This window comes from Melopsittacus undulatus, chromosome 7 (assembly GCF_012275295.1).
Source record: "Melopsittacus undulatus isolate bMelUnd1 chromosome 7, bMelUnd1.mat.Z, whole genome shotgun sequence".
Lineage (NCBI taxonomy): Eukaryota > Metazoa > Chordata > Aves > Psittaciformes > Psittaculidae > Melopsittacus > Melopsittacus undulatus.
This window is the reverse complement of record NC_047533.1, coordinates 65205634-65219106: the sequence shown is the minus strand read 5'-3', so window position 1 is coordinate 65219106 and position 13473 is coordinate 65205634. Positions and strand designations below refer to the sequence as shown.

General features: G+C 40.0%; 1 protein-coding gene across 2 annotated transcripts in view; it reads left to right on the top strand.

Moving 5' to 3' along the window:
• The window catches only part of NAA15 (N-alpha-acetyltransferase 15, NatA auxiliary subunit), a 43062-nt gene extending 33172 nt beyond the window's left edge, over window positions 1-9890 (top strand). For both annotated transcript variants that reach the window (XM_034065062.1, XM_034065063.1), the window contains exons 17-20: window positions 424-522; window positions 1273-1416; window positions 2447-2544; window positions 4578-9890. In XM_034065062.1, coding sequence (XP_033920953.1) covers window positions 424-522; window positions 1273-1416; window positions 2447-2544; window positions 4578-4778 — 542 coding nt within the window. In that variant the 3' untranslated portion in view covers window positions 4779-9890. The remainder of the gene's footprint in view (window positions 1-423; window positions 523-1272; window positions 1417-2446; window positions 2545-4577) is intronic.
• The last annotated feature ends 3583 nt before the right edge of the window (window positions 9891-13473 follow it).

Below are 13473 nucleotides of genomic sequence, written 5' to 3'. Positions count from 1 at the left end.
CATTTGGTGATTCTCCACTTTATTTGCTGTGTTTAAATGTATAAGCAACAAGATTGTAGTTCGTTCTCCCCTCTTGCATTTGACTGGTTATTTGCTCTGTATCTGTAGTTAGAACTACATGCTGTAAAGAAGTGATGTACAGTTGTCCTGCTAATGAGAACTTGTCTTTTGAAACACTGGACTTCCGAATTATTATTGTAATAACAGTATGATGCTGTAAGAACTTAGTATGTTCAAATTTACTTACTAGTTTAAGAGGCCTAACTCACTGGTTAGTGAGTTTATTAAAAATAGCTGTTGCAGAACACTCGGCTTTTAATTTATTCTGATCATTTAAATGTCAAACACTAAATGCTCCTGCATTATAATGCAGTGAGTTCCAGCCACAGGTTTTTGAATGTTTGCCAACACTTTCTTTTCCAGAGAAGTTTCTTCTGATGCTTCAGTCTGTGAAAAGAGCCTTTGCTATTGATGCTAGTCATCCTTGGCTTCATGAGTGTATGATTCATCTCTTCAGTAGTGGTATGTATCTGTTTGATACAACTTCATTTGTACACACTTCCAAATGATACCTAACCTATGCACAGACATTGATATTTACCTTACAGACTGTTAGTGCAGTTAATTCAAAATATTTAATACACATAATGGAAAGGTTTTTAACAACTAATTCATGCTAAAATTAAGTATGTTTATAATGATTGTAGCTGGATTTAGTTATTCCAACAAGTATTAGTAATTCTTTTTGAAACCCTGATTAATATGGTGAACCTGAAAGAGTGAGTGAAGAAATGAACTGCAGAGTGAGGAACCTGGCTTTTCTGCTGGCAGGCTGTGTCAGCATGCAAGGAGAAGGCCTAGTATTCTCTCCTGTTAGAAGGCTGGAAGGATTCTCTACCACCCTCTCTCTTCCCTTCCTTTGCCCCAAAGGTCACCCTTCCAGTTGATGGCTACAGATTAGGTACATTAAAGAACAGAATTCCATGACCTCAGTATTTGAGCCTAATAGATTTTAATCAGTAAGGGGAAGGTATATTGGAATTAGAAAGCTTTGGCTTTTTCATAGCATCAGAAAACTGTCATGATTAAGCTTTTTCCAACCAGATCCAGCTATTTACGTTTTCAAGTTTTATGCATCTTTCTTTGACTTTTTATTTCTATAGGTGATGTAAACATTACAAATATTAAAATAATGCATAATGCATGAAGTCAATTTTACTGTGCTTACCTGTGTTCACCTCAGTTAACTGGGTTTTTTTTCCAATTCAACAGTATCTGAAAGTAAGGACCTGCCTGATGCAGTTAGAACGGTGTTAAACCAAGAAATGAATCGGCTTTTTGGAGCAACTAATCCAAAGAACTTCAATGAAGCTTTCCTTAAAAAGAACTATGACTCACTACCACATAGGTTATCAGGTATTTTGTCTTTTTTCTGTCCTGATTGTGTTCTTTCTGTGCTTATCTAGCAGTGGAATCTCAGCACCACTTGATGTAGAAATCACTTGTTCCATCAGGAATGCTTTTCTTTTCTTAGTTTGCATTTTTGTGACATGACCACCATGTTGTCTGTTGTTTTCTTTGTATTTTTTTTCTGTATGCTGTTAAAATACAAATTTTTGGACCTCTCTGTCCTGTTTTCATTCCTGAATAATGCTGAATGTATAAGATTGTAACTGTATTTAATGCATCTGTGAAATTGTTTGAGCTATGTGAAGTAGTATTTCTGAGTTGCAAAGTTTTGATATATGTATTTGAAGAGGCTGACTGCAAGAGAAATGTGCTGAGTGCTCAGCAAGCCAGGTAATGCCTAGAGCTGTTGGTATGCCTAACAAAGAGGAGCTTAGATAGTGCTGGTTGTCTGTTATGAAAGACTGTCTGTTTGTCAATAGTGACCACATATTGCAGTAGGTGCCATAGGAGAAACGGGATGTAAACCCCCCAGGGGAGCAGAGCAGCATTACTGTTGTGGCTCAGACCTGGCTATGAAAAGCAGCAAGTTTACTCTTGCATTGGCTGGCATCAAGTCCCTTCAGCTACATCTGTGCCGTGGAACTGTGTCTTGGTTGTGTCCTGGTACCATATTAGAAGGAGCTCTGTGTGCACATCTTTGTGAAGGAGATGTGAGCAGTGGTGCTGGGAGGGAACTATGATGTGCTGCAGAAGGTGATTTGTTGTCTTTACTGCCTGAGACTCCACAGTACGCTGCAAAATGCTCCTAGCACGCAGTATAGACTGTTTTAATGCTTTGTCTAGCATTGAATAGTAGACTTAAAGGTACACTCCTACTTGCTCAGGTGTCAACATTTGATACACTTCAATGTGGTTCCAGTTTGAACTAGTGCTGTGGAGTTCAGTGTCTCCTCTTGGTCATAGTGTCTCTGTTTGATGTTTGTACTTAAGTTTTTGGTCATCCCCTGGGTGATGAAGCTTATTTTTCCTTTTGTAGCTGCCAAAATGATGTACTATTTAGATCCTTCCAGTCAGAAAAGGGCAGTGGAGCTGGCAATGACCCTGGATGAATCCCTCATTAACAGAAATCTTCAGGTAATGGATATTCATAAATTGTAAAAGAAATCTGGTATATCTGTGGAAACTTTATGCAAATTATGTAGGTAAGAGGAAGCTGGGACGAGGGCTGTGTGTTATGGTAGGGAGGTTGGGTTGGCATGAGAGAAAAGGGTATCAGGTTCATCCAAACTGAAATGTTTAATGTCTTAATTTAGCTTTGTCATAATGTGAAAATAGATAGGTAGCAGCAGAAACCATGTTAGTGCCAAAAGTAATGGGAAAGCTTATTAAACACAAGATGATTCACTTGGAAAGATGTGAATTCATATCTGATTCATCCCCATTTTTGTTCATGATTTAGAAGAGAAAAAGGAGATTTCCTGTGTTTTTCCAACTTGCATTCCAGACATGAGAAACCAACCTACTGAGCTTCACTAAAGCCTGACAGCATTTAGCATCCATCCATGTCCTGTATGCTAGCATTAGCATAGTAAGCCAGTCTTTTTCCAATCCTCTGATATTTACTATAGCTTTATTTGTTCTGTGTATTAACTGTTCTGTCCTCCTGCTATGGGGTTCTATGAAGTTCTCTTCAACAACAACTTTTGCTCACATTTGCTCTTTGCGACACTGATATCCACAGAAGGTCAACTGTATCTAGATTTATGCCTGCAATGTGCCCCGAGACAGCTGGTCTTTACTAAAATGAAACATGATAAATTTGATCTCTTTGCACACAAGAATGCCTTTCAGCGACTGCCTGGGTTCCTTCAGAGTTTCTGGTTTTCAGGGCATTTAGAGTTTCCCACGTAAAAGTTCAGTAGACCTCTTAACTCTTACTCCTTGTTGGCACCAAGAATGCTTTCATTGAACTTTTTAAATGCTGCATATATAATCCTTATACACTGCTGAGTCATTAAATGCTTCCTTTAGTCCTTCTATGGTAACACCTCTAAAACAACCAAGCATTTTTGATTACGTTTTCATGTTTCCCCAGTCCAGGTCCCAGAATCTGACTTTCAGGCAAACAACACAACTATGAGGCAAAAAAAAGGCTGCTTGAGGCAACTTAATTTGTTTTCTAAATCTGTTAATAATCTGTCTGAAGCTTTTTGAGACTGCTTAAACAGTTACACAAAAATACCCCACAAACAAGAAAAGAGTACTGAATATGTACTTAGGTTATAAGACATGAATTTATGTCCTATAACCAGATAAAAGAAATAAATAAATAGTAGATAAAAGAAACCAGCTAGAGAAAGGATTTGAATCTCTAACATACTAGCAAGTTCATAAATTATGGCAAATTATTTCTTTTTCTCTTTTCCCCCTCTGTTTTGTCCAAAAATCCTATTGTGAACTTAAAATCCCTCACAATTAAAGTTCTGTTGAAGCCAGCATATTTCCAAAGGGATGCTTTTTGGAAAGTGCTGTGATTTTCCCACAAAATAGTAATTTTGCAACAAAGTCCAGCAACTTTACTTGCAATAGATCTAAAAAAATTCTTGAGTTGCCAGACATAAAAAATACAATAAAGAAATGAAGTGCCAGGGGAACCAAGAGAAATGAAACATCCCAGAGTTTGCTCAAGCCTGCCAAGGAGTCTCTCTAGTACTTAATTAAATGTGCTGGACACAGTGATGCCAAAGGAAACTGTTTGACTGGGATACGGAAATAGTTTAGAAAAGACTAGAAAAAGAGAAAGGACATTTTACTCCTTCTCTGCTTTGTCAGGTAATGTTCTGCCACTGTGCAATCATGGGGGGGAAAAGATGTTTATTAATTCTTTATATAAGAAACTTATGAAAATAGTAAAAAAAGTTCATTTTTTTAGCCTGTGTTACAGCAAGCTCACAGAGACTAAGCTGTTCTTACTGGGAGGCTTTGTTTCGATTTGGACTACACTGGTATTTCATGCTGTATCTACTTAAAGTAATTGGTTGTTGATAGAAACCTGAAATTGATACTTGAAGTTTGTTTTCTTTGCAGTATTTGCATTTGTGGTTTGTTGAGCATTCAGATGAATGTTTAAAAAACCATAACACGTCTTTATTTTTCTCTTTAATCAGACTTGTATGGAGGTATTAGAAGCTTTATGTGACGGTAGCCTTGGAGACTGTAAAGAAGCATCTGAAACTTACAGAGCAAATTGTCATAAGCTTTTCCCTTATGCTTTGGCTTTCATGCCCCCTGGCTATGAAGAGGATATGAAGATCACAGTTAATGGAGATAGTTCTGCAGAACCTGAAGAACTGGCCAATGAAATATGAACAACTTTATTGGAAATAAATGACATTGGACCATACCTGGTGTATAATATTTTTGTCACGCACCTGCTGAATTGTTCTGACTTACACAGAGAACAGAAGGGAAAAAAAAGGTTGCCTTCAAATAGTTTTACTTTTTTAGTTTATCCTGCTGACAAAGTATATATATGAGATATCTAACATATTACTGGATAGAGGTGGTTCGGTTTCTTAAAAATTAAAAGCTGCTAAAATTGAAGAAAAAAAACAAAACCCTTCTCCTTACCTACCCATGTTTTTAAACTAATTTATATGTGTGAAATGTGGTGGCACATGGCCCTCCGAGCAGGTGTGTGGCAGAAATATTACTTTAAATTTGTCTTGTGAGATTACTGTTATCTCAGACAGCAAAAATGCTGTTTTAGCACTGGATTCTTTCACTGAGCACAAAGAGTTGATGGGGCTTTAGCATCTGACTGATTTTGATACGGGGATGATTCTGTCCATAGGAAGTATGCAATGTGAATCAGAATATAGAGAAACCCGCATCATACACGTGATGTTGCGGATGCTGGGACATACGGATATCAAGCAGAATTAAGAAACATAGTGTGTTCAATAAGCTTGTTGTGTCTCTGAAATTCACTGTACACGATCAGTTCGGTGTTCTTGCACCACAGTTTTTAATGGAAGGAACCAGTTAAAACACTCTCTTTAAATTAAACTGGGGGGGATGGGGTGGGCAGACTCAAGATTGCTGTTTGTGAGATGAATGCGGTGGCTTAGGTTGGCCAAACTTTTTAAAACTGTAATGCAAGAACCAAATAAAATTATGCACTGTGATGTGGCACCAACTAATTAGAAAGATCGCATGCATTTTTCACTTAGAGTGAAAACAGAATGAGAACATACTATGGCTTGAAGTTGCAAAGAGGAGAACTCCTGACGACCGTTTTGACTGATCAAGAGACTAATAGTTTAAAACCTCAGCAGGCCTTGTTCACGTTATGCAGAAAACAAATAAAAAGTGCTGCAGTTTAGATACCTCTGGAACTTTTCCACAGTGTCACAGGTTTGTAATACTTGAAGCCCTACATTTCTAAGAATATATTTCTTGCTCAGTTGTTTCAGGCAAGCCCAAGACTTTGTAACTTTTAAGGGGCCCAAGATTTTTTTTCAGTAACAGACCAGCTTCTTATTCCTGCAGTTACAGATGTAATTTCCTTTGTCAAACATAAGGTACCAAATATAATGCAATAAAACGTTTTGAAAAACAATTGTGTGAATATTTAAACCGATCTCTGTTGTACTTTGAAAATGAATGGGTTCACTAGAGTGCAGCTCAGGGTTGGCTTACTGTGCTGTCCAGTTATGCTAATAATGTCACTGCTGATGGGTGGTTGTTGAGCCTAAGTGCAAATGCGTTATATGTAAATACTGAATGTCTGGGAAGTCCTAATAACATAGAATGCTTTACTACTTGGCTTATAAGTTCCACCACTGTTACATTGAATTTTATTTTCCAAGTCAAGCTTCAGTCTATAAGTCTACTGTGTTGATAATATAGATAAGTGCTCAAATATTGTTGGTTTTTTTTATAGGCTCAACATGTAAAACAGAGCAGAAAACAAACTACAGCTTATAAAGTGAGTGCCTTCTTTGCTGCAGGAGTTCAGTTACAGAGTATCTGTAGTGTGAATACACAGCCTTCCTCTTCCACATGATTGCAGTTCAGTGGTTGACATGAACAGTTAAAGAAATCCAGGAAGACTTACTGGCGTTTGTAGTTTTCTAACTGTCAGAAGAACAGGTTTTTGTTTCTTGTGTATTCAGCACCACTTTCTTTTCATGGTTAGATTATCCTTGTGTATGTTTTGCAGTGTAGTTCATGTTGGAAATGTAAGTTGTGTTGCTATATTTGTGTATTTAATCTGCTGGGCTTTTAGGGACTAGAATACCTATAGAGCCTTTAATTGACTCTGGTATTTATTTCTAGATCTCAGTCTTTTCTGCAGCCTGAGATACCTGGACTGCATGTCTTCTGCAACTACTGAAGATGGTTCAGTCTTGCCTACACAAGCTATGAGCTTTTGGCCTTGCCTCTGAGTATTGCTGCTGTTTTCTTGGCTTCTGATGCTTAGCAGGAGGCAGATGAGTGCTCACTCTTTTTAACAGATTGTGAATTGCATCAAGCAATTTTTTTTTCCCCAAAAATTCTGGGTTTTGGGTGCTGCCTATAAATGGGATTATTTCCTTTTTCACTGCCTGTTTTTCTGTTGAAATTGATGAACTAAAAGCAAGAAGTTACTTGTTATCTTTGATCATGCAAGTGTGAAAGGATATTTCTGTGAGCCTTCCAGAAGATTCCATCAACACTATTGTGATTTCCCCAAAGACATTTCATAACCTTGCTGAAAGGCATCCATAGTGCTTCAGAGATGACACTTGGATTAAAGAGGTTCCTCATCCCTTCCAGAAGACTGCAGTCCCAGGAAAAGAAACCAAGTCAAGAGTTTACCTGAAGAAGACGGTTCTTTGATTGGCAAAGGAATTGCTATTCCTTCATCTTTGTGTATCTCCTGTTAGTTGCAATACTAACTTTTGATGGAAAGTTTCCAAGAGCTGGAAACGAAGTTAACAGTCCAGTGCAATGAGTCTTGCGAAGCAGTAGCAGAGTACCGCACTACAGTGAAAACCTGCCTGTGCATGCTGAGATCCAAATTGTAAATCATTGGTGCTTGGCTGCCAAAGCCGTGAGCAGGGATTGCAGTCGTGATCGGAGCAACCTAGAGTGTTGGCTCATTAACAGCATGAGTTGTCTTGATTCTTCCTGATTTCCATGGAGAAATGTGTTTCCACCATCAGTGGAGCTGCTGGTGATGACCCATGCCATGGATATCTTTACTGAGGTGTGGGGGGAGGAAGTTTCAGCAACAGATTTTCCCTAGATAAGAGACTGTAGATGGTGCAAATGCACATTGCATGAAGCAATGCCAGAGTCAGAAGTGGACTGAAATTGTAAGTAACTGAAAATGATTGTTTGTCCCAAGGTGATAGGTGAGGTAGTCGCTTTTTCCATGTGGAGACCGGAGCATTCAGGCAAGGAGTATGTGTGAACGAACAGGCAAAACAGTCTCAAAATTATGTATTCAGTAACTCCTTTTGTTTCTTTGTATCTTAAATGCCTTAAAAGCCTCTATGTTCTTCTACAGTTACATTTTTCTTTCAGAAGAGGTCTTAATGCTTCCATGCTCATAGGGGAAGGATCATGTCCTGATGTGGCAGCCAGAACACAGAAGATTTGTCACTCTGTTTTCTCCTAAGGAAGGGAGAAAACACCATTTCCCAGGGAGCTCTCTAGGGCTAGATGAGGTATATTTAATTTGCCTGTTAAATCTTCCTTTCATGTGTGCTTTGAGTTGGAAGTTGGTGTAGCTCCTTACTCTTCAGCCAGCTTGAATTGTTAGTGTCTTCATAGAAAGGAAATGCATCAATAAGAGTAGGGTGAGATCAGGCCTGAGAAACCAGAGGTGCGAATACAATTTCAGTATCGTGAGCATACTTCAAATCTTTGTCTGACACAATGCCTTTGAGGGTCCAAGCAACATTTGTGCCATCATTCCTGCAGTGCTAGCATCCCATACACCACAGTTGTGCTTTGAATGTGTGCCACTAATGCTAACAAAACCACTTGATACGATAATCCAGCTCAATATACCTGAAATAAAATGATTTGATTTTTCTCTTTTCATTATGGTTTTAAATGTTTTTGTAAGTGTTCTGTGCTGGGTAACTAGCTAGCTTTGAAATCTTCTCTTTCCCCCTAAAAAGTCTGCTTTAAAAGTGCAGTTTGTACTGTAAGTGGTAATGTAAAATAGCTCAGACTATGTGGAAGTAAGAGTGATGCTTCTCTGATAACATACTGCTGCTGTGGAGGGAAATGATGCAAATGTAGTATATAATTAGTCATATTCATAAGGAACTGAGCGGTCTATATGCTCATTAATGAAAGTTAAAGTTCCGGATGGAGGAAAACAGTTGCTGAGCTTGGGAAAAGACTTGCTGTTGGGAGCATTCCAGCTGTGAACTGTTCTTGGATGCAGTAAGGAGCAAAGGGCATATACTGTCACAAAACTCAGGGTCATGGTGTCATGACCGTACTTTATACTTCCTGGAAATTAAAGCTGCCATCTACAAACACCAGTTTTAATGCCTCTTCTGGGCACCAACTCTTCTTCCCAAGAGCATACAGCAGTGGGAATGGCAAGGAGCAACTGATAGAGCAGCTCAGCAATACAAGACTAAAGTAAGCTGTAAGGAGGTGGCATAATAGAAAATCCATTTTAGATTAAGTATAAATAGCTTTTTTATTACTAGAAAGATTACTGAAGCTGTAAATACTGTAAATGCAGTCTTCCCATGCCAAGGAAGCTGTAAATGTGTATTACTTCTAGAGTGGTACAAGCAAATAGTAGTATGTTCACAAAGATTCTAGCTTTGTATGTTGGTCTTCAAGTAAATTGTGGCAGAAAACTCTGAGGACAAGGACTGTCCAGTTTACAAGGGACCATAGCAAAGGGTTTGTAAGAACATTGCAAGAGAAATATTACTAGAAAATCCAAAGCATCTTAGAAGAGCTTTCCTAAGATGTTTGTTTTAATTGAAAATGTCACATCTAACTGTTCATAACGAAAGACAGAAAGTACTTTGACAGAATATTTCTGCCTGGCACTGCCCATTCAATATCTACCTCTACTAGTCCTAGTCTAGTTCAGCTACTGCGTAATTTTAGCCATTTAGCACATAACATATGAACAAGTGTCATTTAACCTGGTTGGTGAACAAATGTATGATGATGGATAACGTTTAAACTGTAATGCAATAAACCACAAACTTAGTGAAAGTCCTGTTGTTGGTTCAGTGCAGCAGCATATTTATTGCTTCATTGCTGATCTGTTAAAATCTTAATTATAAACTCCACCAAGTTACTTGCAATTGTACTGGGATTTGCTTTCCCTTCCAGCCTTCCTAACCGGTTAACAATGTTGTACTGTGTTTTTACGCTCTTCTCTGGTGGTAGCAAATATCAAAACTGGCAGGAAGTCAATCAAAGAATAAAAATGCTGAGTTCTGTTTGTAAATGAGTGCTAGTGTTTCCTTGTAGGGGTCAACATAGCTTTGAAATAAATGAGCCCTTCACTAGTTCCTTTAATTCTCCATTGCCTCCTTCCATGCTGATGGCTTGTCAATTGGGGTGTGGGTCTCTCAAAAGGGAAGAAGGATCTGTAAGGAACAGCAGGTGGCTCCCTTAGGAAACGAACCACCTTGGCAGGGAGCTGCCTTTCCTACCCAAAAAGCTAGTTGTACATACATTTAAAAAGATCATTTGCTCTTTCAGGCTGCAAAGAGCCAATGTGGGGATTTGGGAAATGCTCTTACTGAAGGATTGAATGGAAACGATTTGAGAGGCAAGCTGAATGAAGAAGCATTTCCTATTTTCCTCAGATCTGTTTTTTGTGGAGGGGGAGAAATAATAAATCCCATTAGCCTTCTGTTGCCCACCCATACGCTCTCCTGATTCTAAATCTTTCCTGACTCAGCACTGACAGATGTTGTGTGGTTTTAATCAGTCAGCAGACAAAATAATATGGTTATGCTGACAAATTAGAGCAAAAGTGACTATTTAGCAGCTGACCCATCATTGTAACAACCTGGAGTATTTGTTGTGGATGTGACAATGAAGATTACCTGGGAAAAATAATTTGACTCCTGTGTGTAGTTCTGATTAACACTGCACAAAGAGCAAGGGCTCCAGCAGCTTGCAGGTTAGAAGTACCTGGGTGAGGGCAATGCAATTACAGCAGTACCCTCATCTTCACCCCTTCGAATGCGAAAGGGGAGCTTGTTGCTTTGCACTGATTGTGCCCTACTAAAAAAACAGCATCCCCTAAACAATAGTATCCCTTCCTTGTCAATGGTCTCAAGTGTTCTTTTGTCCAAGGGGAGCAGTGTTCACGCTGGCAGTTCATAGGTTGTTTCATCTGCATATATCTGTCAGGACTGACTTCATTAGCACCCCTCCATTCCATCAGGTATATGCCTTGTCCTTGTGCTTCTGGAAGCTGTTCTGAAGATCCCGCATGCAGCAGCAAAATCACAACACCTCTCTGTGTCACTGCCGCTCAAGAAGCTGAAGAGACGGATGCTCATTGCTTGGCAAGTCCCCTTCCTGCAGCTAACAAACCTCACCAGATGCTACCGGAGGTGAATAAATGCTGTTCTAAAAGCAAACTGGTTGACTCATCGTATAGTTGGCAAAGCAATGGCAGGGTTTTGCTGTTTATTTATTTTTTAGTAATATGCACAAAAGTAATGTTCTCTTTTGGATTGAATGACTTCTGCAATGTATACACTGCTGTGAAGCAGGGGAAGGAGGAATCCTGCCTCTGCTGTGTTTGAAGCGGTCAGCAGCACTTCCAAACCAGACTTGACCTTTACTTTATTCCCATCTTGCCTTCATGCAGCCGACCCAATGGATGTGTAAATGGTCTTTATTGAGGGGAAAGTAAAGTGTGAGCAGAGATGCTGCTGTTGGGTGGCTCATGCAGTAAGACTGGCATTTCCATGGCAAGTAAGTGCAAGTCTAGGGGTTGTGAGGGCTTTTCCAGGACCTTGCAGCATCTGTCATTTTCTCCTGAACTTCTCAAAACCAAAAGCCATTGCTCTGTTGTTTTAAGGGCACCACAGAGATGTCAGCCCAAAAGCAGGACAGCTCTGTTTCACTCTATATACTTTGTGCAATTTTATCACAAACACATGAAACAACACCAGACACTCCTAACGTATTCAGCTGCTTTCATTAGTTACCTGTTAATTTCTCTTGCAGTTGTCTTTTCCATCTACAGGCATTTTATAAAGTTTCAGGAAAATGTTGGCTTCTGGCTGTTTCCATCCTACGTTTCAGGCCTATTTTTTTCCCATTGGAATCACCAAATTCTCATAGTTCTGCATCTCACTCTATTTGCAATATCAATAAATGTCCCAATGAAATGTAACTGGGAAATATGTTTATGTATTTGAGCTGGGAAAACAGTCTTTGCTTTCTTGCAGGGTAAACTTGTTTGTGCTTCTGAACTCCTCTTTTGTCCTCTGATGAGCGTCTTTCCACCACATGTCCTTTACCTTTAATATTGCAGGACCCTGATGGTGGAGGATAGTGACCCCTTCAATTAGAGTTTCACATTAATTGGCAAAACTGGGGTGAGACTTCTTTATACTGCCATATGCGACAAACCCAGCTCTCAGCCTTTACCCAGGCTTCCAATCCTTTGTGGCCCTTCTCTGGACCCTCTCCAGCCTCCACATCTTTTATATACAGCAGGGATGGAAAACAGTATTCCAGGTGCGGCCTGACAAGTGCTGAGTGGGACAATTACATCTTCATCTCTGCTGATGTCCTGTTGGTGTAACCCAGCATCCTGTTTGCTGCTCCCTGTTCATTAATACTGAGCTGCTTGTTCAGCTCTCTGGTTACTACTGTCTTCTTTCTGGTTTATTCTGTTTTCCACTGCAATCCAAGCCAGTAGGGAGAGGAAGCTGGGAACAGCATACAGGCTGGAGAAGAGTTTAGGTGACAGGGGCCACATGGCAGTTGGTCCCTTAGCCCTCCAGCCCCCTCTGCCATTCAGGTTGCTGGAGATGTGCCTCGCAGGAGCAGTGCCCTTGGCAGAGGTGAGCTGGAATCACGGCACAAGGATTTATATATGGGTAAAGGAAAGCCTCCACCAGCAGACAGCACAAAAGGATGGATGACACTGCTTTTCAGACAAAAACATGGATGAAAAGTTGACAGGCTGAGAAAGTTGGGGCTGTTCAGCCTGGAGAAGGGAAGGCTGCGTGGAGACCTGATAGCAACCATCCAGTATTTGAAGGGAGCCTACAGGGATGCTGGTGAAGGACTCTTCATTAGGGACTGTCGTGATAGGACAAGGGGTAATGGGTTGAAACTTAAACAGCAGAGGTTTAGATTGGATATAAGGAAGAAATTCTTTACTGTTAGGGTGGTGAGGTACTGGAATGGGTTGCCCAGGGAGGCTGTGAATGCTCCATCCCTGGTAGTGTTCAAGGCCAGGTTGGATGAAGCCTTGGGTGATATAGTTTAGTGTGAGGTGTCCCTGCCCATGGCAGGGGGGTTGGAACTAGGTGATCTTAAGGTCCTTTCCAGCCCTAACTATTCTATGATTCTATGATCTTCTGGCTTGGTTGCATTGGAAAGGACAACTGAGAGTGAAGCTGTCCTGCCTTTTATAAATTATTGACAGGTACACAAATTGCATGCATACTATGTGAATAATGTATGCCGGCCTAGATTTACCCATACATAACAATCCCTGGAAGAGAAGGGAGTGGAGGAGAAGCCTTGTGCTGCAGGTAGGTCATAGCTGAGGAAACTGATCTCAGTGCAGAGCTGAGAGTCCTAAGGCACAGGCTGCTGCTGAATGTTAAGAAAGGGAAAAGAAAGACTGGAGTAAGTACAAGCAGGACCTTTGCATACAGTGGAAAGCTTCAAAATCTGACAGCAGAAAGGACATCTTAGCAAACCACTGAGAAACTACAGCTTTGGCCTCATACCTGTGGTAACAATATTAATGAGTGCGTGGCCTTCATCTGTTTTGGGTTTTTTTTTTGCTTTTTCTGTATACCTATAATCCTTCCTGGT